This window comes from Pyrus communis, chromosome 14, assembly GCF_041283825.1.
Source record: "Pyrus communis isolate YQ-2024b chromosome 14, ASM4128382v1, whole genome shotgun sequence".
In the NCBI taxonomy this organism is placed as follows: domain Eukaryota; kingdom Viridiplantae; phylum Streptophyta; class Magnoliopsida; order Rosales; family Rosaceae; genus Pyrus; species Pyrus communis.
In genome coordinates this window covers 309,935-335,370 of record NC_142578.1, presented here as the reverse complement: position 1 = coordinate 335,370, position 25,436 = coordinate 309,935, and the positions used below count along the sequence as shown (strand labels likewise).

The window sequence follows — 25,436 nt, the reverse complement described above, 5'->3', positions numbered from 1 at the left end:
TAGGGGTAAGTGAGGAATCCAAAGCTTATTGACTGTTTGATCCCATCTCACAGAAAATTATTTTAAGTCGAGATGTGGTTTTTGAGGAAGATGAACAATGGAATTGGGATGACATTCATGAGCAGGCTATCTTAACTGATCTTGAATGAGAAACTGATGAAGAAACAATCATAGAAGATGAAGAAGGATCTGGAGCTATTGAAGATATGGGAACCAATAAGTCTCATGGTAATGATTCATTTGAAGTAGAAGAAGTTGTGAACACGAAAAATTCCTGAAACAAGAAACAAGAATACGTGTACAAAATAATATTTTTGGTGTTTAATGATTTTGGGGTTACGATCTCTCTCAAATTTGGTCCTTTGATTCTATCTTCGTAGGGTGTAGGTTTGTGGATGAGTTGTTGATCCAAAGGGTCGTCGGGGCTTGATCTAAGGATGAACTGTTGATGAACGGATCTTCAAGGGGCGTTGGGCTTGATCTTGAAGAATGGGTGTATGGGTTTGTTGAGGTTGTTGATCCAAAGGGCCGTTGGGGCTTGATCTTAGGATGAACAGTTGTTGAATGGATCTTCAAGGGGCGTTGGGCTTGATCTTGAAGAATGGGTGTATGGATTTCTTCAAGGGCTTTTGGGCTTGATCTTGAAGGTTAATGGATGAGCAGATCTTCAAGGGCTTTTGGGCTTAGTCTTGAAGAACGATTGGATGTGTGGATTTGTTGAGGTTGTTGATCCAAAGGGCCGTTGGGGCTTGATCTTAGGATGAACGGATGATGAATGATGAACACTTTCTTCAAGGGGTCGTCGGGGCTTAATCTTGAGTTGGTGGGAGTTCTTCAAGGGGCGTTGGGCTTGATCTTGAAGAATGGGTGTATGGGTTTGTTGAGGTTGTTGATCCAAAGGGCCGTTGGGGCTTGATCTTAGGATGAACGGATGATGAATGATGAATAATTTCTTCAAGGGGCCGTCGGGGCTTGATCTTGAGTTGGTGGGAGTTCTTCAAGGGCCGTTGGGGCTTGATCTTGAAGGAGGATTTGACGAAGAACGAATAGTGCTTTCTTGATCCTTCGGGATTTTCTTGAGAGCTTTAGAACTTTAAGGCTTCAAGGTTTTGGTCCCCCCCATGGGGAGTATTCTCTTCCATTTTGGGAGTAGAGAAATGTATTTGTGAATTGGTTCTCTATTCCTCTTGATGGAGAAGCCTATTTATAGGCTTTGAGAGTGAATCACCACCATTCATTTTTTTGGTGAAATAAGTGGAGGTTGTAGGTGAAGTGAGTGGAGGTTGTAGGTGAAGTAAATGGATGTTGTAGGTGAAGTAAGTGTGTGAGGTTGGTGAAGTAAATGGATGTTGTAGGTGAAGTAAGTGTGTGAGGTTGGTGAAGTAAATAAATGTTGTAATTTTAATACATTGGTTAACATTTATTTTACTGAAATTTCGATGTCTACAAATGCCCCCACTTCAAGGCGCGTCGTAGACATGTGCTTGTCACGTGTAAAAGATGCGTTTTGAAGTCCCTTAATGTAGATGTCAACCCAAGGGCCATCGAGGCTTGATCTTGAATTGGGCTGGAAATTTCTTCAAGGGCCATCGAGGCTTGATCTTGAGTTCGACTGGAAGATTTTCTGGTTTCCTCCAATCGTTGATTTTCCACAGGCTTAATCTTAAATTGGGCTGGAGGATTCTTTTGGTCTCCCCCGAAGGTCTGAACTTACTCCTTTTATCTGGAGTTGAATTTGATTCAAGGGTGGTGAACACTTGATTTTGAATCGGACTTGTGATTTCTTCAAGGGCCATCGAGGCTTGATCTTGAGTTCGACTGGAAGATTTTCTGGTTTCCTCCAATCGTTGATTTTCCACAGGTTTAATCTTGAACTGGGCTGGAGGATTCTTTTGATCTCCCCCGAAGGTCTGAACTTACTCCTTTTATCTGGAGTTGAATTTGATTCAAGGGTGGTGAACACTTGATTTTGAATCGGACTTGTGATTTCTTCAAGGGCCATCGAGGCTTGATCTTGAGTTCGACTGGAAGATTTTCTGGTTTCCTCCAATCGTTGATTTTCCACAGGCTTAATCTTGAACTGGGCTGGAAGATTCTTTTGGTCTCCCCCGAAGGTCTGAACTTACTCCTTTTATCTGGAGTTGAATTTGATTCAAGGGTGGTGAACACTTGATTTTGAATCGGACTTGTGATTTCTTCAAAGAAATAAAGTGTTTGCATTCTTGAATTTGCTCTTTATTCTCAAGGTGTTTGTCTTTTTGTTGATGATGTGACTGTACTTGAAGTTTTGAAGTTTCAAGTTGCCTACGTACCCTTGATTGAGGAGGGATCAAGCCATGACGTAGTTCAAATGAGTGATGGTTTTTTTTTTTTTTTTTTGGATTTTAATGGTGATTTTGGTGATGATTTTGCCGTACACAGTTTATGCTCTTGCGAGCCAGGAGCGTTTAGTTGTCACCTTTTAGGCTCGTGCGAACGAGGAGCTTTTGGTGTCGTTTGCAGTTTCAACTCGTGCAGACAAGGAGCTTTTGGTGTCGTTTGCAGTTTCAGCTCATGCAGGCAAGGAGCGTTGGTTGTCACCTTTTAGGCTCGTGCGAACGAGGAGCTTTTGGTGTCGTTTGCAGTTTCAACTCGTGCAGACAAGGAGCTTTTGGTGCCGTTTGCAGTTTCAGCTCATGCAGGCAAGGAGCGTTGGTTGTCACCTTTTAGGCTCGTGCGAACGAGGAGCTTTTGGTGCCATTTGTAGTTTCAGCTCGTGCAGGCAAGGAGCTTTGGTTGTCACCTTTTAGGCTCGTGCGAACGAGGAGCTTTTGGTGCCATTTGCAGTTTCAGCTCGTGCAGGCAAAGAGCTTTGGTTGTCACCTTTTAGGCTCGTGCGAACGAGGAGCTTTTGGTGCCATTTGCAGTTTCAGCTCATGCAGGCAAGGAGCTTTTGTTGTTGCCTTTTAGGCTCGTGCGAACAAGGAGCTTTTGGTTGTTGTTGTGAATTTGTCAAGCGATCTGGGAGAGGCGTTCCTCGCAATCTTCATAGGAATGAGCCTTGACCAAGTAATTGAAGAAGTCTTCTGGGAAGAGGTCGCACATTGTGATGGGGATGGACGATCTTTGTGTCGAAATTTCATTATCTCCAACACTTTCACATTGTTCTGGAAGTTGACAAGAGCTGTTTTGCCCCCTTTTCAACTGATAAACTTGTGGACAAGATGGTTGCTGCTTGTCCAATTTCTTCAAAGCGATCTTCGAAATGCATTCCTCACAATCTTCATAGCAAGGAGCCTTGATCGAGAAATTGAATAAGTCTTCGAGGAAGAAAAGATCCCGCATAAACGATCTTTGTGTTGAAATCTTCTTATCTTCAACATTTTCACATTGTTTTGGAGGTTGGCGAAAGCTGTTTTCCCTTCTTTCTGATTGGTGCACTTGTGGAGAAGACATGTTTCTCGTGCAGTTTCTTCGGAGTGACATGAGTCCATCCTTCAATTTCACTTGACTTGGAGCATGCCCCCAACAGTCGAGGTGAAAACTTTGAATCGAAATAGCCAGAAGTGACATCTTTCTTAGGGATTTCATCTTCAGTGTCGTTCTCTTGGGTTTGTTGGCATGAAGATTTGCCAGTGTGGACGATGATGCGCCTCCTTACCTTCAGTGGTCCTTTTGTGTCGACCTCTAGGATTGCTTGGCGCTTCATCCTTGAAGGAATCAAGCTTCGAACGTCGCCTTTTTCTGCTAACCTATCGAACTTTTCTTCCTTTGGTGTTGTCTTCCTCTTTCCAAAAGGCTTCTCATTATCTTCAAATCTTTCCGAAGCTGATCGTCGCAGAGGAGAGATAGCTGTGTTGCTTTGTTTCTTAAGCTTTAACAACCTTTCAAAAATAGAGCTTTGGGATGTTGGCGCGTTAAGCCTCTTGAAGACAGAGGTTCGGTCTTGACTACCAATGCGATTAAGCACTGAAATTCTGGAGCTTAAATGGCTCATCCTATCGAAGACCGACATCCGAGGGGCGGGTTTAGGCTCTTTTTGGTCTTGTTCAATGCTCACACTGATATGTTGAGCGCTAGCTTTCTTCACTTTGCTTGAAATCTTCACGGGTGCATTTGGTGTGAAGCCAAGTCCGGCTTTGTTGTTGTCAACTCCATAACCATGCCCCTTCAACTTCTTTTGAGTTTTGGTGAGGTTACGTTCTTTGTCATTGACTGTGTTTGAAACCTTCTTTCCAGCCGCCTCAGAAGAAGCGAAGTCGTACCCGGCCTTTGACATGAGTTTGTAGGCGTTTGGGTCGAAACCTTCCTCGGTCCTCTTGGTTGGAAGAGAGCTTGGTTTCACTTTGACGCCATGTTGCGCCTCCAGACGGTTGATGAGTCCGGTGGTTTGCAAGTTTTTCTCCTCCGCAGTCTTTATCAGCCTTGTAATTGTTTCCTTCATCTGAACCAGCTGTTTTTCAATGGAGCTAGCGCCGATGGTCATGACTTGTTCTTTGTTTGGAACCATGGAGTGTGCGTGAATATCTTAAACAGAGACAGAGATGAGAGGTAGAGATTGTCCCACCGGGCGTGCCAAATTTGTGAACACAAAAAATTCCTGAAACAAGAAACAAGAATACGTGTACAAAATAATATTTTTGGTGTTTAATGATTTTGGGGTTACGATCTCTCTCAAATTTGGTCCTCTGATTCTATCTTCGTAGGGTGTAGGTTTGTGGATGAGTTGTTGATCCAAAGGGTCGTCGGGGCTTGATCTAAGGATGAACAGTTGATGAACGGATCTTCAAGGGGCGTTGGGCTTGATCTTGAAGAATGGGTGTATGGGTTTGTTGAGGTTGTTGATCCAAAGGGCCGTTGGGGCTTGATCTTAGGATGAACAGTTGATGAATGGATCTTCAAGGGGCGTTGGGCTTGATCTTGAAGAATGGGTGTATGGATTTCTTCAAGGGCTTTTGGGCTTGATCTTGAAGGTTGATGGATGAGCAGATCTTCAAGGGCTTTTGGGCTTAGTCTTGAAGAACGATTGGATGTGTGGATTTGTTGAGGTTGTTGATCCAAAGGGCCGTTGGGGCTTGATCTTAGGATGAACGGATGATGAATGATGAACACTTTCTTCAAGGGGCCGTCGGGGCTTGATCTTGAGTTGGTGGGAGTTCTTCAAGGGGCGTTGGGCTTGATCTTGAAGAATGGGTGTATGGGTTTGTTGAGTTTGTTGATCCAAAGGGTCGTTGGGGCTTGATCTTAGGATGAACGGATGATGAATGATGAACACTTTCTTCAAGGGGCCGTCGGGGCTTGATCTTGAGTTGGTGAGAGTTCTTCAAGGGCCGTTGGGGCTTGATCTTGAAGGAAGATTTAACGAAGAACGAATAGTGCTTTCTTGATCCTTCGGGATTTTCTTGAGAGCTTTAGAACTTTAAGGCTTCAAGGTTTTGGTCCCCCCCATGGGGAGTATTCTCTTCCATTTTGGGAGTAGAGAAATGTATTTGTGAATTGGTTCTCTATTCCTCTTGATGGAGAAGCCTATTTATAGGCTTTGAGAGTGAATCACCACCATTCATTTTTTTGGTGAAATGAGTGGAGGTTGTAGGTGAAGTGAGTGGAGGTTGTAGGTGAAGTAGGTGGATGTTGTAGGTGAAGTAAGTGTGTGAGGTTGGTGAAGTAAATAAATGTTGTAATTTTAAGATATTGGTTAACATTTATTTTACTGAAATTTCGATGTCTACAGAAGTCACGGCTGAAGGCAGTGCATCTTAAGAAGGACGAACTCGAAGACCACCAATCTGGATGAAAGATTATGAAACTGGCGAGGGTCTCTCTGATGAAGAAAATGTAAACTTGGCTCACCTAGCCTTGTTTACTAATGGTGATCCAACAACTTATTACGATGCCGTGAAGAGTGAGAAGTGGAGACAAGCAATGGATCGAGAAATATAAGCTATAGAGAATAATGATACGTGGGAGTTGACTGATCTGCCATCTGGGGGGAAAAACTATTGGAGTGAAGTGGGTTTTCAAGACAAAACTGAATGAAAATGAGGAGGTGGACAAGTACAAGGCTCGGCTTGTTGCAAAGGGATATAGTCAACAATATGGAGTTGATTTCTCTGAGGTGTTTGCACCAGTGGCTCGACTGGATACAATATGAGTGGTCATTTCTCTTACTGCACAAAAGAGTTGGAAGATTTACCAACTCGACGTCAAATCAGCTTTTTTGCTCGGTGCAATTGATGAGGAAGTGTTTATTGAACAACCACCTGGTTATGAACATAAGGGGAGTGAGTCCAAGGTATATCATCTCAAAAAGGCACTCTATGGACTCAAGCAGGCTCCACAGGCATGGTACAGTCGAATAGAGTCGTACTTCATCAAGGAAGGTTTCAATAAATGTCCCTACGAGCATACACTGTTCATTAAGGCAGCAAATGAAGGTAAAACTTTAATTGTATGCCTCTATGTTGATGATCTTATATTCACTGGAAATGATGAGTCATTGTTTGAGCTATTTAAAAGGTCCATGATGGATGAGTTTGACATGACTGATCTCGGACAAATGAGGTATTTTCTTGGCATAGAAATGGTGCAGGCAACGGATGGAATATTCATCAGTCAACGAAAATATGCACAGGAAGTGTTGGAAAGGTTTAATATGGATCAATGCAACTCAGTGCATAACCCTGTTGTTCCTGGCTTTAAACTAACTCGTGATGAAAAGGGGGTGAAGGTTGATAGCACGCTTTATAAACAGATGGTAGGAAGTTTCATGTACTTAACAGCTACAAGTCTTGATTTTATGTTCACTGTAAGTTTGATTAGTAGGTATATGGAGCATCCTACTGAGACTCATCTAATGGCAGCTAAAAGGATTTTAAGGTACATGAAAGTCACCACTGGTTTTGGGGTGTTTTACAAGAAGGGAGGAGATGAAGAGCTTATTGGCTACACGGACAGTGACTATGCCGGTGATCAAGATGACAGAAAAAGCACTTCAGGTTATGTTTTTATGATGAATTCAAGTGCAATTTCATGGTCTTCGAAGAAACAACCAGTGGTTACTCTCTCTACTACTGAAGCAGAGTTTATAGCTGCAGCTTCAAGTGCATGTCAAGTGGTGTGGTTAAGAAGAATTCTGGGGAGTTTAAGTTTGAGGCAAAGTGGTCCAACAGTAGTTTATTGTGATAATGTCTCAACCATTAAACTTTCAAAGAATCCGGTAATGCATGGTCGCAGTAAACACATAGATGTTCGGTTTCATTTCTTTCGAGATCTTGTCAAAGATGGAGTTGTGGAGCTGTTACAGTGTTCTACTCAAGAACAAATTGCAGACATCATGACAAAGCCGTTAAAGCTTGAAGTGTTTTTGAAGATGCGAGAGTTAATGGGTGTTCGTGAATACCCTGGAATAAACTGAATATCAATGGTATTCAGTTTAAGGGAGGATGTTGAAATAGTCAAAAGTCTAGTTGTTAGGGTTCCTTTATTCTAGGCTTTATTCCTGGACATGCTAATAACCCTCATATACTTGAGGGACAAGTTGTTTTCTGTTTAACCTAGTCACTCACCACGATTTTAGGTCCTGTATAATCGTGGGTTGTTATTTGATTTCCTGTTTGATGTAAGGCTATTTAATAGCCGAAGTTGTTTGTTTCAAGCTAATAAGAATTCTCCCGAGTATACCAGTGCTTTCATACTTTGCATTCTCAAAACTCTTAGTGACCTAGTTCAGTTCCAACAATCATTACATAAGCAAATCAAACCATGATCTTCTTATTTATTTAATATTAGATTTCATATAATTTGTGTGTCGTTCTGATTAACTGTTATTGTACCAAAACTGTTTCTGAAGATAATCAACCACATTATCGTCCACCTGGAATGCCTTGGCCAAAACATCAAGGTTGATGGGAGGGTTGGATCCGAAGACTGCATTCGCAATGGTGATCACTCCTGGGTTCTGGCTGCTGAGACCGGCTATGGCCAAAGCGTTGGTTTTTCCGACATTGAGTTGGAAGTGAATGAGACCGATTGGGAATACAAACACATCTCCCTTGTACAACACTTTGGTGAACAGCCGATTGCCGTCGCCATTGGATGTGACAAATCCGACGTAGAGTGAGCCTTCCAAGACTATGAGGATCTCCGTGGCACGAGGGTGAGTGTGAGGAGGATTGAGGCCATTTGGTGCAAAGTCTACGCGAGCAAAGGATATGCCGAGAGTGTTGAGTCCGGGTATATTATCCACGTTCGCCGCCGTGACAATTGAACCGACCGGATTCAATGTGTTTCCGGGGTACCGAAGCTTGTCAGAGAAGAAATCGTTTGTTGATGCAAGTTTTGGGTCCTTGCAGAACTTCCCGTTCACAAACACTGCTCGCAATGATACACACAAGCAAATTAAATCTTTTTTATGTACGTAGGTGTTGTACATGCATGGATGATGAGCCATCAGCCATGCAAAATCATATAGTTAGGGTTTAGGCCTTGCTATTTCCTACGTACTCTCTGTACTGAATGGAATCTTAATTAAGGATATTGTTTTTACATAATTAAACATATAAGTATACGTACCAGCGGAATCGGTGTTATTAATTGCTACACAAAAGTCCTGAAGAGGATCGGGATCAGAGGCAGAGGCAAGGAGGGTGGCGAATGCTAATACTGACAGGGCAGCAGCAGTTACAGGGAAATGAACTCCTTTCATCGCTAGCTATAGTCTATAGGGGATTAGCAAGGACGTGGAACTTGTATTTAACTAGATGATCTGATGATGAGTTGGTTCGAGATGGATGAAAATTATGCATGGGGACACTTCTGTATTTATATATTAGCAAGAGAGACTGATGATGAACTGGTCTTGGATTTTCCCTGTGGGTAATCGAAGCAGGTAAAGACTTGGATTAATTTTTAGAAGCAGGTAAAGACTTGGATACTTTTAGAAGCAGCTAGCGACTTGGTTGTAGTTACTCCTTATTGAATTGGTCTTGGATTAAATTTAATATTAATTTGTACCAATTCCTTTCGCAATAAACCACTGACCATATATACCACATTTTTGCAGGTGATCCATTTTCGTAATAATAAAATCTGTGTTACACTTAGGTTCGAACTCTCTATCCTCTTAGTGTAATTTAAATATTATTTTAAAATTGAAAAATTGTATTGCATTTCTTTTGTTCGTTAGAAATTTTGATGAAAATTAAATTTGTTACACTAAAACATGCATGCATGTATAGGTGTTTTCAGTAACTAATTAAATCGATCTCGAGAGCCGGAAATTATATATATACTAAAAGAGAAAAAAAGCCTAAAACACTGTTCCTTCGCCAATGTTATGACTTTTTAGCCCACGAGTTGCTCTGTAAATTTAGGTTATTGTGTGTTTTATACAGTGAAATGGCATTTTTGACCCTGGGTGTCCAATAGAAGTCTCCCAACTTCTTCCTTAGAAATCGCAAAGATCAAAATGGAAAAAATTGTGCTCTGCAAATATATACAAAAAAGTATCATGTGGTAGAGAGTGAGGCTAAGGAGTATGTAAAATACCCAATACTTGGCCTCGATAGAGATCCAACATGCCTAGGATGCCGATTGGGGGAGGGGAATTGAGGGAGGGTAGTAGATTTGGCATCCAATTCTAATCAGAGCCCGTCTATCCGAGTGCCTGATGGAATGGGGATGGAGTATCACAGCTAAGGAGGAGGGAGGAAAGAAAATTAAAAGACAAAAAGCAATAAAAGTAGGTAAAAGATGCCAGATAAGGGGCATGAAGCCCATATTTGATACAAACTCAGGGGATAGTTAAGACTCGACTTAGGAAAATTGTGATAAACAAGACTCGACTTAGGAAAATTGTGATAAACTCAGGGAGAATCAGGAATAAACGAAAAGAGCCTGAGAAGGGGAGAGGGAAAAGGGGGAGGGGGATGAGGCATAGGAAGTAAGAGAGGAGGAAGAAGATGGAAAAGGCAAAGGAGGGAAAGAGTAGCGGGCTGTCGCCTACCCCAAGCAAGAGCAAGTGGCAACGGCTGAAACTTGAAGCTGGAGATGAGGCTGTGGATTTGGGCTTCTAGAGAGAGAAAGAATGTCCTTTTTCTTACTTTTCTTATTTGCATTTTTTCCAACTTGCAAACAATGTATCTTCGTTGTAGAAATTTCATAATCAGAGCTGTCCAATATCTTAATCTTCATTTGAAGATCATCTTTACAAAAAAAACATTCGAATTCGAATTGTTTAGTTGTCCTAATATATCAAATAGTTGGACGATTTAATATTACAAATATGCTGCTTAGTACCTACACTATGAACTTATTTGGTACATCAAGACAACTAAATGATTTTGGAATATGAATGATTTTTTGTATAGTAATCTTCAAGTAAAGATTAAGATATTAGACGGTTTCAGTTACAAACTTTTTATGGCGATGATACATTATTTGTAAGTAAAAGAATGAGTTCATTCCTCCAAATAGGAAAGCAAGTATCAAAATAGGTATCAGTAGCTAAGCCAATTGAAGCATTCCAACGTAATCCTCTCTCTACGGACAGTGGAATTGGTTTTCTCAAACACACTAATTAATATTCATGTTGACAACGGAAGGGAACTCTCGTTGACAATACACAATTATATATAAACATTCCGCAAATTTTGATCTTGTCAAACTTCCACTTGCACCGTAGAAAGAAAGTTTTATTTATTTATTTTGAACTGGTCTTGGATTTTCCCTGTAGATAATTGAAGCATGTAAAGGCTTGGATTAATTTTTAGAAGCAGGTAAAGACTTGGATCATTTTAGAAGCAGCTAAAGACTTGGTTGTAATTACAACTTAATTGAACTGGTCTTGCCGTCTTGGATTAAAATTTAATATTAATTTGTACCATTTCTTTTCGCAATAAGCCACTGACCAGATCGCATTTTTTCATATGGTCGATTGTCCTAATATTGCATTTTTTGCATTTCTTTTGTTCGTTAGAAATTTTGATAATAATTAAGGTTGTACACTAACACATGCATGCACGAGGATGGGGGCCTAGTTGCAGTGGCACTAGAGCCAAAGAAACTCCCACCTCACCCAAGTTCGATTCCCCCACCCCCACGCTTAAATAATGACAAAAAATAAATAAATTAAAAAAAAAAAACATGCATGCACGTATAGGTGTTTTCAATAGGTTAATTATAGTAACACTCCGCAGGTTTATTATGTTTTCATAAAACTTTCTTACGTTTGAAATACTACACTAATACTCCCTTCAGTTTTAATTTAGTTTCACATAATCTCTTTTGGTCAAAAAATCATCTTAGTAGGACAAATCTACCCTTATAATTACTTACAAACAAAATGAAAATAAAAAACCATTATAAATAAAAAGAAAAAGAAATCAAATTAGAAATTTATAAAACATTAAAACAAACTAATTTTTTTGACAGAATCTCACATCTTCTCCTCCTCCATCTTCTCCTCCCTTGAATCCAAACATCTAACTTCCATTAGTTTTTTCACTGCGGACCCACAGACAATCACCATCTACCCTTTCCCCAACTCATTCCCAGCAAAAACCTTGGTTCGTATGTGCTAATTTAGGGTTTTGGAATGCTTCGTAAATATATGATACAAGGAAAGAATAAAACTAATAACCCCTATCCTGATTACAAGGTGTCAAATCCTACTATAATGAGGAGTCAACTGACGCCAACCTCGAGGAGTTTTGTAAAAACACTGTAAAACTTAAAGATGTTTATGCAATTAACCCAAACAGTAACTAATTAAATCGATCCTAACTAAGATAGCCGGAAATAAAAACTACAAAACAAGAATAAAAAAAAGGCCGATCAACCATGCATTTAACAGTTGAAATTAGAAGCTACTTATGTTAGAATTTTCAAGCACATAAATAATTTGACTAAGTTCCATTATTTGGTGTTTCAATATACAATATATAATTTTGCTTGAAAAAGAAGAAACGAAGAATATCCGGCTAAGGGTACCTTTAATAAGGAAGCCCTTAAGGGTAGGGATCTTTATGTTTATATAAAAATAGGAATTAGTTATGGGGTCCACACCATATAGAACTTTAACGATCTAAATCGTCTATTTTTTAAGTTGCATCTCATAGATCATCCTTACAAAATATTAGCCAAATCAAAAATATTTAAGACATCTAATTGAGATAAAAAAAATTAACGAATATTTTGTTATATAAGAAACAATGAAATTTTATCTTGATAATTAAATAGGCAAATGATTTTGGATTGAATTGAATTTTTGCAAAGAATATCTATAAATCGAGACTTACAAAATAAACGGTTTGGATCATTGAAGTTCTATGTTGAGTGAGCCATACACCTAATCCTCATTTTATTTTTTTTTTTAATGGAGATTCCTTTGCATTAGGGGTCTGCCTTTAATAAAGGTCTATCTATTAGGTATATAAAATATACTTATTTATAAAACGAGGAAGATGTAGAGGAAATGAGTTAAACTAGTATCAAAAAGAACAAGAGTTGTTAGAAGGAGGGAAAATCTGGTCAAACGACGTACACAATATTAAAAGAATAATACTTGTCTTTTTTTTCAACTTGCAAATAATGTGTTTTTCTTTAGGAGGAGGGAAAATCTGGTCAAACGACGTACACAATATTAAAAGAATAATACTTGTCTTTTTTTTCAACTTGCAAATAATGTATTTTTGTTGTAGATATTTTATAATCAGAATTGTTCAATATCTTAACCTTTGTTTGAAGATTATTTCTACAAAAAAACATTCGAATTAGAAATCTTTAATTATCCAAATGTATCAAATAATTAGATAGTTTATCACGAATATTCTATTTGGTACCTACACTATGAACTTATTTGGTACATCTAAACAACTAAACCATTTCGAATATGAATGATTTTTTTGTAGGGATAATCTTCAAGTAAAAGTTAAGATATTGGACGGTTCGGTTACAAAAAATTTTACGATGAGTATACGTTATTTGCAAGTGAAAGAATGAGTTCATTTCTCCAAATGGAAATGCAAGTATTAAAAAAGGTATAAGTAGCTAAGCCAATTGAAGTATTCCAAAGTAATCCTCTCTCTACGAATAACGGAATTGGTTTTCTCAAACACACTAATTAATATTATTGTTGACAACGGAAGGGAACTCACGTTGACAATACATAATTATATATAAACATTCCGCAAATTTTGATCTTGTCAAATTCCACTTGCACCGTAGAAAGAAAGTTTTATTTTTTTTATTTTTTTGTCAAATAATATATTTGTTAGATTATATAACATTATAGAGCTGATGGGGTCCAAACTCATGTAGTGGCACATGCAATACAAAAGCAAAGCTCATTTGGTTAAATCTCAACTGCTTGCTCATGAAAAACAATGAGTAAAGGAGAATTTCCCTTGTAGTAATCTTGTAGTTAGTGGTACTTATGTTTCATTAATTGGACAACGAATATAGTTGTCGTTAAACCCGGTAGAATACTTTATGAAATGAGCAAAGTAGCAAAAAATATAGCTAGACAGAAGTTTGGCCCAAATCTAGGTGGGTATAGGCCCAAATAAGTATCCAGTGCAGACGAAATTCTCATGTAAGTCCAAGTAAATCACAAGTGAACACTCAAAAAGTTCTTGCTACAATTTATTCTTAATTAACAAACTTGATAAAAACATTAAAATTACGGAAAGAGATCCTCTCTGGATCTCTTTCACCAAGGCCACCGAATCAAATGATCCGGACTTTTCAAATTTCATCCAACGGTTCATCTGTTTTGATTCTTTAAAAACTATAATAATTTTTTGTCGTTGGATGAGTTTTGTGTTGCATGAAATTACCTCTTTATATCCAAGAATTATCAAGTTGAATATAGAATGAGTATTACTATAAGGTATGAAATTTCAAGTAAATTTCTGAAAAGGAAATATCATAACTTCCAATTAATTAGTGGTAAATATGTTTGGTAATGGTACCAGCATGGCTGGTCACACACCCAAAGGGTGTGATGCTTGCGATTTGCGAATAATTAATTTGGAATATAATCTGTAGGACCACAGGCTTATTACATCAACCTTGGAATTCCAAGTGCCTAGAGGATGGAGGTCAGTTCAGCTCCTACCCTCATACCCTCCTACCCTCCTCGGGTATTTACATCATCATGTATTAAAGTATAAAAGTACTCTTCCGTCCTGTTCTAAATTTTATCCCAAGATGATGTCATGTGGTCGTAGATATCAACAGTAAATTTAATATTAAACAAATGAATATGCAGCTAAAACAAATAATGATGCAGCAAGCGAACAAGCTTCTTTGTTTTTCTTTTCTTTTTCTTTTTCTTTTTCTTTTGTGCGTGTAAAGTTTTTGTCTAGAGACGAGTTAACCGGAGGGGGTGTTAACTGTCAAGCCAACCCGCCTACCAAAGTCGCAAGAATAAAATTAAACAAGGATCACGGACATTGGATTGTCTTGTCCGGTAGTCGTTAGATTATTGTGTCCGGTCCGCCCCTCCTTGCTCCAGGAAACTTCAATCTCCCCAATTCCAATCACAAACAGTCAAACACCCCTTTCCTACGCTTCCCTTGGAATTTCCAAGCTTCCCTCTTTTGTTTAGTCCTCAAGTCCTTAGTCAGCTCTTTTAGTCTTCGCCGGCCCCTCTCTCTCTCTCTCTCTCTCTCTCTCTCTCTCTTTCCTTGTGATGAGAATGTATCTTTATTTAATTTGTTGGCTAATTGATGATCACAAGAGTTAATATTCTTGGTTTCTGGTGCAACCCTTGTTGAGCTCTGCTTCTCTTTCGAATTATTCAGGTAAATTTCACACCTTTTATTTAAGGATTTGTTGAACTCCGATGGATTAAAATGTACCCCTTTTCCTCTTTATATTCTTTTGTTTTTTCTAATTAAAACTGCAAATTGATGCCTTGAAACTAGAAATTAAAAATTTGGAACTAGTAATTTGCAACAGAATTTGTCTTATGGTGTTCTTTGATACATTTAAGCTTTGTTCCCTGCAGAAAACGAAGACAAACAACAACTTTTTGAACTTAAATGGAGCTAACTAGCATGATCACTAATGTGCTTCAAACATTGTACTAATTGTATTGTAATTCTACTCGAAAGTAATTTAATTGAACTGGTATGAATACTTATGTAGTATAATTTTATCTTGGCTTCTTCGTTTTTAGGTTCAATTTGTGAGAAATGGCTGGTTATGATAAAGATGAGGTACCCATGCTATCAGACACTCACCCGCAATACTCAGACGATAATGTGCAGCTAAACCTCGACAAATTTATGTCCCGAACCCGAAGTGCATCAGTTTCCATCCCTATGAGCTCTGTGGACTCGTCATATGAAGGGAAACCTAGACTTGTAGGTCATACTGGTCCATTAAGGAGTCAAAGCAAAACTCTTTTCGTACCTATGAGTGGTCCCTTATATGCTAACCGCAGGCCTGATAGCATTTTCCGGCCAGTTCAAGCTCTAACAGCAGGGCAAGAAGCGGTGGAACCTGCAGGAGAAAAGTTTCCTTCTACCAATGCAACAACTGAGAATGAATGGGAGGATGAAAACTATGTGGGTAAAAATGAACACTTGCTGAGATCTGGCCAACTGGGACTGTGCAATGATCCTTACTGCACAACTTGCCCAACATTCAATCTCAAGGCCGCTCAAGCGAAACATCGAAGGGCCTCAGATATATTTGATCCCAAGGTGTTTTTCACTCTCCAATCAGAGGATTTTTTTTTTTCTTTTAATTTGCGGACAATATTTGTAGAAATTTAGGTGCTGTCTTTTTTTATATGCTCTGTATGATTGCCACTTAGTAAATATGTCGAGTTTTGCATCTAATCCTGTCAAATGATCAGGAGCTTGCCTGTCTCTTCTTCTCAGTTACAAAGAAGAAGCAACTACATTCATTCATGTTTGCTTTTCATTTGATCTGTTCTATTAACAATGCAATTAATAGCCGTGGAGACTCTGGAGAGAATGGAAATAATATCTGTACTTACATTCTCTGTATGCAAAAGCAATTACAAAGCAATAATTCCTCTCAAGCTGCATTGCATATCCTTTTTCTTTCTTGTATTGCCTTTTTTGTTTCACTGATACGACTATTGCTTGAGATTTAGCAACGATATGTACTTTATTAATATATTCTCATCATCGCTTCCCTATTTCTTTTATTTTTTGGTAAGACAAGATATAAGCACTCCAAGAAACTTATGCCTAGTTCCTTTATTCTCAACTGTGTGCAGTTCCATAATGCTCTGTATGGGGATGCCAAGGGCTGGGCAAGGAGATTTTTCTCTTTTCTGCGTCCATATATTCCTGGAGTTATGAACCCTCATGCTAAATTTGTGCAACGGTGGAACAAGTTTTTCGTCATTTCTTGCTTAATATCAATTTTTGTAGATCCATTGTTTTTCTTCCTGCTGTCCGTTGAAAAGGTATTTCCTGGGTTCTTCCTTGTCATTTCATGAATTAGATTGGAATTATCAGTTGACCGAGGACTAGTTTGGTTTTCCAATTTACACATTGTAGTTATTTATTTGTAAGGCTTTCTATGGAGAAGAAGAGAACGTTTTTGGTTCATTTCATTGTGACATTGCTTCCTTTTGAACTTGATTTCCCTGTTTTTGAATGTAGGAGAATAGCTGTATAGTTATTGATTGGCCCTTGACGACAACACTTGTGGTATTTAGAAGCATCACTGATTTCATACTCCTACTGCACATACTCCTTCAGGTAAGATTTCCTTCCCTCTCATCCATTCATATCTCAATTTAGAAGTTAAATAAATTATGGATGAGATAAGTTGATTGGTTTCAAGCGTTGGCAGACAAATAAATCCCTCTCTCTCACTCTCTCTCCCTCTCTCTGCAGTTTAGATTGGCTTATGTGGCTCCTGAGTCGAGGGTGGTTGGTGCTGGTGAGTTAGTTGACCATCCGAAGAAAATTGCTCTGAATTACCTTCAAGGATATTTTCTACTAGACTTTTTTATTGTATTACCGCTGCCTCAGGTAAACATGTCTTTCTCTCACGCACACAACATGTGCGCCATATTCTGTATTCTTGGTTTCCTTCGCTGTATTGGTATTTTTTTTGTTTCATCCATTTTATAGTTCAAGCAAGTTCCTCATGTTTTAATTCATGGAATGATGTAATTTTATAGTATTGTTGAATATCAATAGAAAACAATTCTTTCATAAATTATCTCTTAGATTAGACACTGTATAAAAATTAGTGTTTGGTAAGGAAAATCCAATGGCTAAATGGAGATATTATGCAAAAAAAAAAAAAGATTGAAAGAAGGATTTAAGGCAGATGCAATTTGTGATTCTGACATGCTAACAAGTGCTTGATAGTATATTGCTTTTTTCCATGGAAGAAAACTGTTTTCAGTGGCTTTGCCGAGGGAGGATGATCACCCATGCCTGCTGCCCTGTCAATCCCCTAAATTACTTGAATCAGTCACTATATCTATTTATACGCTAACATGACATTGTAACTTGTTCTGTCTGATGTAAGCACATATTTTCTTCCCATGTGCTAAGTTCTTCTTTCAATTGTTTACAGATCATAATACTGTTAGTTCTACGAAAGACCTCGGGATTAACAGGAGCAAACCATGCAAAAAATCTTTTACGTGCTGCAGTTCTTCTTCAGTATATTCCCAGGTTGTATAGGTTTCTACCTTTTCTTGCTGGGCAGACTCCAAGTGGCTTCATATTTGAGTCAGCATGGGCAAATTTTATAATAAATCTTCTCACTTTTGTGTTGTCTGGCCACGTTGTTGGATCGTGCTGGTACCTCTTTGGGCTACAGGTGGGTGGAAAAGATTTTATTCTTAACTCTCGAAGTTTCCCGTGATAGACATTTTTATGTTTCTCGCGTGTCTTCATTTTGTATGTCCAGAACTATTCAAGATTCATATACAATCTCTTCTCACCTTTTTGTCAAACAGTGAAATATCTGATAAGTTCTTCCTGCATACTATCTTAAGTCAATCGAAACTTTTCAGGCCTGCGAAAATGTGAAAAATTGCATCTTTATCTGTTTGCTTAAACCTGCAATATTATGATTTAATTTGATAGTTCTTTTTTTCACTATTGTAATAAATAACATCATGAGTTTTAAATAATGTAGAGGCAGTGAATTCTATTGGATATCGGACTGAAGGTTGGTTTTCATTCACTCACTTACTTCCCCTCTTTCTTGTCCCAGAGGGTTAATCAATGTTTTCGAGAGGCCTGCCATAACTCTGCAATTCATGGGTGTATGGACTTCCTAGATTGTGGGCATGGAAGTCAAACTGAAGATCTTAAAGCAGATAATCCGTTACGTGATAGCTGGAGAAACAATGTGAATGCTACTGCTTGTTTAACTGCAAGTGGCTTTGATTACGGAATTTACGGCCAAGCTGTCAATCTTACAACAGAAAATAGTATCGTCACTAGATATGTGTATGGATTGTTTTGGGGATTCCAGGTACCGCTTTCATTTGTCCCTTCTTTTGGCCAAATAATTTCAAATAACTGTTTAATTCTTACTTTATACTCAGTTAAGTTAATAGTCTATCACAGTCTTGCGATTGACTACCATTCTACACCAAAAACTTATACTGTAGGGGGTACAAACTTGACCCTTACCTAGTTCAAAGCTAAATTGAGTTGGTTCTGAATCTTATTATTCTGAAATGAAAGCTCAAAGTTGATGGCACCAGTGCTTAACTGAATAATAAATTTACATTCCATTATCTCCTGGCGTAAGGCTTGTTTTGGTATGGTCTCATTACAAAGCTGAATGAAATTAACCATGTGATTTACGTTATGCAGCAAATCAGTACCCTGGCTGGAAATTTAATTCCAAGCTATTTTGTTTGGGAAGTCCTTTTTACAATGGCCATCATTGGCCTAGGTCTCTTGCTTTTCGCTCTTCTCATTGGAAATATGCAGAACTTTCTGCAGGCTCTTGGCCGGAGGTACGACTTTTATCCTAGGATCTATTCTTCTTAAATATTCCTGCATTTAGAGTCACGATCGTAGCATATTTTACTGAGTACATATCCAGCTGTTTAAATGTTAGTAACTCTCTCCTGTTTGTCTGAAATTCAAAGTTAGAAGTTATGTGTGCTAATTGAATTATTAAATACCATGAGCATTCACTTGTGACCTGCAACCATGATGTGATTCATTCTTTTGATTAAATCTCAAAGAAATAGAGCAATAGAAAACGCCAGTTAGTTTTCCGTGTTGCTTATGCTATGTTTTAAGAAAAGGAAACTCTGTTTCTCTGTACAGACGGTTAGAAATGTCCCTGAGACGTCGTGATGTTGAGCAGTGGATGAGCCATAGACGCTTACCAGACAAACTTAGAAGGTATGATGTATTCAGAATGTCATTTTGACATTTGAATTTCCTTATGCATGAGGTTTTACTATCCATTGTAAAAGAAATAAATTAATGCTTTATGAAAAGAAGAATCCCTTCTTAAATCGATAAGTCTATGATGTTAAAATTTTACTGATAAAGCCTCATGTATTGTGCTCTGAAGGCGAGTACGAGAAGCTGAGCGGTACAATTGGGCAGCAACCAGAGGAGTAAATGAAGAAATGCTTTTGGAAGTCCTGCCTGAAGACCTTCAGACGGATATAAGACGCCATCTCTTCACGTTCATTAAGAAAGTGAGCATCTTAGTATCACGGAATAATAAATTTATAATGATCCGATTTTCTGCTTACTTACTAAATGATGGTCTTCATTTTTCCTTAGAATTATTATTTGATTAAGGTTCAAAGTTATCAGCTTGGCGCATTTTAACTCATAATGCATGTTCTAAATTCCGAAAATTCTGCAGGTACGAATTTTTGCCCTGATGGATGAACCCATCTTAGATTCCATTTGTGGAAGACTAAGGCAAAAGACATACATCAAGGGAAGTATAGTTTTGTACCGTGGTGGTCTCATCGAGAAGATGGTTTTTATAGTGAGGGGAAAAATGGAGAGCATTGGAGAAGATGGGAATAGAATTTCTTTATCTGAAGGAGACGTTTGTGGTGAGGAACTTCTCGCATGGTGTCTTGAGCATTCTTCAGTAAACAAAGGTACAAGTCTTGAGCATTCTTCAAAAATTTTAAAAAACAACATCAATTTATCAGTGTGGTTTCTGTTGCAGATGGTAAAAAGATCAGGATTCCCGGACAGCGGTTGCTTAGCAACAGGATGGTAAGATGCTTAACAAACGTTGAAGCATTTTCACTCCGAGCAGCTGACATTGAAGAAGTCACCAGTGTTTTCTCCAGATTCTTGCGCAAACCACGTGTTCAAGGAGCCATAAGGTTTTTTTTTATTAAAGTTACTCCTATCTCATGTATGCATATGTTTGAGAATTATCTCTGTCGAAATGCACGATTGAAGACTGGTGACATATGCATACATGGTCTGCAAGAAATCGTCTAGGATGCATGTGGGGAATGGTTTATGACAGAACATTGATGTTGAAGTTTGGTTTTTATGGCAGGTATGAGTCACCTTACTGGAGAGCCCTTGCAGCAAGATGCATTCAAGTAGCATGGAGATACAGGAAAAAATGCCTACAGCGAGCCAACACCTCCCAGTCTCAATCTCATTCTCAACTCGAATCTCGATCCCAATCCAATCATGCATTGTTATAAGCTAATTAGCATATGTATTAGTTATTGTACCTTCCTTTCCAAGGAAGTTGATCTATGTATAATATGTAATATGATGGATGGTCTTTGAGATATAAAAGTAGACAAAAAATAGCTATTTAAATTGACTGAAAAAACAAATTCATAACAAAGAAAAAATTTAAATAATTTCCGCACACCTATTGTTTGAAAATTAAAAAAATGTAGAAAGTTTGAATCTTGTTCCGAAAATTTTGAGATAACATTGATTCCATAATTTATTTGGGAAAGTTCGATTTCGAAATTTTTTATATTGAAATTTGGGAACCTCCTACAGTTGTTCTACTTGGGCTTCCCCATTTTGTGGCCTTTAGCAGTTCCAGCGTGGGAACCCTCCTCCAGGCAATACACTATGATATACATCCAGTGAATAGTAATTGTCCTTAATGAACAGTAATCGTCTTTTGCATCTCCATCGTTGCACTTCAATAGCCCTGGTAATAGTGAATAAAATATTAGTATTTTTTTTTATTTATAAAATAATACAAAATAATTTTATTTGTAATTTCGGATAAGATTTTTAATCATTCTCGTTGCGTCACATGTTATTATTTACATTATGGTCAGCAAACAAGTTAAAGAAATTAAGCAACCTAACCACACACTTCAAAAAAAAATTGAAGCTCCACAAGCAACCACAAAAGCCAGAAATTCAAATATACAAAGGAAATGCAAGAAATTAACGAAGGTTTAATCTATCAATACGCACAAAGCAAGCTCCAAAAAAAAAATACCCATTTCAAAAACCCTAGAAATCCGAATCCAGATGGAAAATGTGACCATAAAAGACATCAGAGACGGAATATACCGTCATCGAAGTCAGTCTCGCCATCGTCGGCTTCGTCAGCGACGTCTTCAAAGAATCTAAGGACACTAAGGTTGCTCCTCTTCCGGCCACCACCGGACTTGTCATCGTGCTTACGCTTCCCGCAGGAGAATCCACCTCCTGCGGCGATCCCCTTACCCTTCGACGCCATCACAATGCGAAGGTTTCAGAGAAGGAATGCCTCAATCGCAGGCAAAGAGAAAGAGAGAGAGAGAAGTGCCACAGATGTCAGCCCACGTCAGACAGCCTTCGGGCGCTCGGGTTGGCACGAATCCACGAGCCTGGATCTCGAGCCTGCTTGGGCTCACTCGCCAGCCAACGCTAGACTTCCTCTCTCGAGCAATCAGGCCCTGTTCCGCAGCCTGTCCCTCGAGCAATTGCTCCCGCTGGAGCTGCTCTTAGCTTCTAAGTCTCTCTCTCTCTCTCTCTCTCTCTCTCTATATATATATATATACATATATATATTAAAAGCCACATGGTCACTATCAACCTCCCTGCATGCCTTAATTTGCATTTTCTAGCATTTTCTAGCTAACTATATAACTATCCCATATATATCTATGTATGCATATATATATTTTTCGCAGTTAGGTTTAGATCGATGAACAGGCACCAAGTTTCAGGTGATGATGAGGAGGCTACGGATAAATATAAACAAAAGCAAATATGTATAATATGAAATGAAACCAGTTTTATAAAACAATATTAACAAATGTTTAATGCTGAAAACCTCCATTATAGAAAAATTATAAACTTGATAATTGTATTCATAGACAAAAACATAATTCTACAATCGTATATACTTGGTGTACAAGTAAGGATGTCTACAAATCAAAACACAATTAGAATTAGATTACAATATTAATTCTTAAACCTTAGGTGAGACGGTTTCTTTAGATGAGACTCCTTCTCTAACCACATTACACCTGAACCTGTGTGTATTTTTCTTCACATCTTAGTAATAACAGTTAGATTAGTTTAAATTTCGAGATTTATGTAGTAGATAGATTAAATCAAACTCATCGAATGATAATGTGTTGTGAGCCTCACCATCATTTTAGAGAGTCGTGAGCAAAAACATACCGGAACTTGTAATCTCAATCGTGCATGTTGCGATATTTTTCTCCATTTTCATATATTGAAGAGAGAATTGTTTGATTGTTTTTGTCACTATATATTTGAATTTTCTAGCAGAAGTATTTAATAATCTCTTTAAATGGCTCTTGAAAAAACAGACGCAGCTGCAGCACACTAATCTTCCCTACCACGAAACCTTCCATAATATAATGGCAATGACTTGCCGCAACAGACTATTAAGATCTTTTATTACTTGTACTAATTCATATATAAGCCTAAAAATTGGCTTTTTTAGCCAAAACGGAATCTAACATTGACATAATTTCTTACTTGCTGACAATGAAAATAAATAGAGTTTGTTCACCATTATTCATTTTGATCCATTCGTGAAAAATGTCAATATCCTCGTTAAGTTGTCAAGTGAAAGACTACGTTACCACCTTTTTAAGGGTATTTTTGTCAAATCAACCCCTCCACTTAACTAGAATATTGACAAATTTTTCACGGAATGACCAAAATAATTTACGATGAACGAACTTAATGATCATTTCTATCAATCAGGGACCAAAGTGAGGAGCTACACCAATCTTAGAAATCATTTTAACGAAAAAAAACCTAACAAAATTTTCATCAAAATTTTGATTAACTAACTCGCTTAATTTGCTCGGTCCTTGTCATTCCAAGTGGCTTGTTAAAAGAACATGCATGATGAAAATTTGAGAAATGAAACCATTAATTGGATATATAGCCGTAACCTCATGCCTCGTTAAACCCTAACTTTATTATTATATCCTCTAAGAACACCCATTCCACCCTATCATAGGCCAACTGAGATCCAACTTGAGAGCCGAAAACCCTTCATTACTATCCGCTTATTGTGCAGGACATACCAAATCTCAACCGCCACCAATGTGTAATGAGATATCAACCTACCCGGCATAAAATCACTTTGGTTTGGGCGATATAATGGAAGGAAAAATAAGCTTTAGGTGATTCGCCAACCCGGCCCTTTGCATCAATTTTATGCAAACATTGCACAAACTAATGGTCGGAGTTGCGTCATATCCGGAGGAGCATCGAACTTCGAAATTAAAGCAACGTATGAGTAATAAAACACACTGATCTCACTAATCTTCCAGTAGTCGAGAAGAAGGAACGTACTATCACATTATGTCCAACAACGTCCCAAAAACGTTGGTAAAAAAGAGGCGACGACGGTAATTTTGAAGGATGCATATGACATGCAACAGCTTTAATCTCATTGCCTGAATAAGGTTACATCAGAGATTTATTCATCTCTTGAGTAACTCGAGTATCCACCGCACCCACAACCACTGCATTATTCACCACAACCTAAGAACCAAAAATATCCTGGAAATAATCCAAAACCGTTGATTTGATTCCTTCCTCTGAATCTTGCCACACTCCCCTCACATCATGCAGCCCTTTGATAGATTTTTTCCTCCGGTGGTTAGATGTCCGTCGGTGGAAGAATTTCGTATTTCGATCCCCCTTTAACCACATGGTTCTGGACCATGAATTAAACATTAATTAATTTCACCACCAGTTAGACGTCCATTGGTGGAAAAATTTCGTATTTTTATTTGGGAATGCCCTTGAATCAAACATTCAATTTTTTTCAATTGAAATCCATTTCTCATCCTACTTTGTGAAATCAGCTCAAAACCATAAGATATTGTCTGACGAAGGATACATGCATGTATCGATTGAGTATAAATAAGGCTGTAATTATGAAAATTAATATTCAATTTCTTTTAATACAGTACTCATCAAACAAATTTTCCAACTATAGTTAATATATTTGGCACAAGCTATTACCTTGCATATATATATTTTATTAACCCTAAAAAAATATATATTTCGATATACTTAACAAAGAGTAAGAACGAACATATTCAACATACACTGTAATTTATGGATCTATTATTTTTCATGGAACAATCAAGTTAATTAAATTCGCCAACCAATTAAATTTCCATGTGTGTAATTGAACCACTAAATGAAACAAGTGCAGTGCAAATTAATCCCTCTTTAATTAGTGAAGCAAATTCATTGAGACCTTATACTTAAAACAACGAGACTTAATTTTAAGATTAATTACTTGAGGTCAAGGGTTCCTAGCTCTCTATCTTGCATGGCACTTTAAGGCATGATATATATTCATAGACAATACTTGGATGCTAATTATGTGACTCAATACAAAAAAAAAATAAATAAATAAAGGCAAAATTAGAATCCCCTGCACTTTTCTAATACTCTTTAGATTAAATATTGGTTCTATTTTAAAATTTGATTAGGATGCCTAAACAATAGCTATGTTAGCATTTTTATATTTATTTATATTACATGTAATTATTGTGTTTTTTTTTTAATTTAAAATGTTAATTATTAAATTCCGTATATATCCTTTTAGGTTGATATATTTTTGTATGTGGCCTTTTTTTTAGGAATCCAGTTTCTTCTCCCACATTTTAGCCGTATGGTTTCTTCTCCAACGTTAGAATTTTGTGATCCTCATTTTTGAATTTTGAATGGACTTATCCATTTCAATTAGTGGTTGTTTTCACTATTTTATATTGATATCATGTGAGATAATTAGATGTATTCTCTATTTTTGGAGGCTTGAGGCTGGTACATTCAGATAATATATTTAAACGTACCGAATACGTACCAAGAACATATATAAAGTAACGTACCAAATATGTTTTTTTAAATAAATATAAGCGTACCAAAATAATATATAAATGTACCAAATACATACAAAAAAGAAATATGAACATACCAAATACGTACCAAGAAGATATATAAAGTAACGTACCAAAT

At 37.7% G+C, this 25,436-nt stretch overlaps 2 protein-coding genes and 1 pseudogene across 3 annotated transcripts; 2 read left to right on the top strand and 1 right to left on the bottom strand.

Moving 5' to 3' along the window:
• The first annotated feature begins 6,631 nt into the window (after positions 1-6,631).
• On the top strand, positions 6,632-7,393 carry LOC148691047 (secreted RxLR effector protein 161 pseudogene; annotated as a pseudogene).
• Positions 7,394-7,725: 332 nt separating this feature from the next.
• On the bottom strand, positions 7,726-8,767 carry LOC137713815 (germin-like protein subfamily 1 member 7). The gene is made up of 2 exons (XM_088684191.1): positions 8,542-8,767; positions 7,726-8,364 (listed from the first exon to the last, which is right to left on the bottom strand). The coding sequence occupies exons 1-2, from the start codon at positions 8,681-8,683 to the stop codon at positions 7,796-7,798; spliced, it is 711 nt and encodes a 236-aa protein (XP_088540317.1). The 5' UTR covers positions 8,684-8,767; the 3' UTR covers positions 7,726-7,795.
• Positions 8,768-14,322: 5,555 nt separating this feature from the next.
• On the top strand, positions 14,323-20,826 carry LOC137713753 (putative cyclic nucleotide-gated ion channel 20, chloroplastic). Of its 2 annotated transcripts, XM_088684190.1 has the most exons (14): positions 14,323-14,783; positions 14,990-15,064; positions 15,161-15,689; positions 16,235-16,426; positions 16,626-16,724; positions 16,863-17,000; positions 17,557-17,805; positions 18,205-18,468; positions 18,816-18,961; positions 19,281-19,358; positions 19,534-19,663; positions 19,837-20,083; positions 20,155-20,317; positions 20,500-20,826. In XM_088684190.1, exons 3-14 carry the CDS (start codon positions 15,177-15,179, stop codon positions 20,651-20,653), a joined length of 2,373 nt encoding a protein of 790 aa, XP_088540316.1. In that variant the 5' UTR covers positions 14,323-14,783; positions 14,990-15,064; positions 15,161-15,176; the 3' UTR covers positions 20,654-20,826. The 2 variants fall into 2 exon arrangements, with proteins under 2 accessions (XP_088540316.1, XP_068309202.2); XM_068453101.2 differs by lacking the exon at positions 14,990-15,064 and having other exon boundaries at positions 14,330-14,783.
• Positions 20,827-25,436: the final 4,610 nt, after the last annotated feature.

Coding starts and splice junctions, on each gene's coding strand:
- LOC137713815 (XM_088684191.1), bottom strand. CDS start 8,683: ATGAAAGGAGTTCATTTCCCTGTAACTGCTGCTGCCCTGTCAGTATTA. Junction 8,365..8,541: donor CGATTCCGCTGGTACGTATA/CTTATATGTTTA, acceptor TTTGCTTGTGTG/TATCATTGCGAGCAGTGTTT.
- LOC137713753 (XM_088684190.1), top strand. CDS start 15,177: ATGGCTGGTTATGATAAAGATGAGGTACCCATGCTATCAGACACTCAC. Junction 16,725..16,862: donor TACTGCACATACTCCTTCAG/GTAAGATTTCCT, acceptor CTCTCTCTGCAG/TTTAGATTGGCTTATGTGGC. Junction 18,469..18,815: donor GATTGTTTTGGGGATTCCAG/GTACCGCTTTCA, acceptor TACGTTATGCAG/CAAATCAGTACCCTGGCTGG.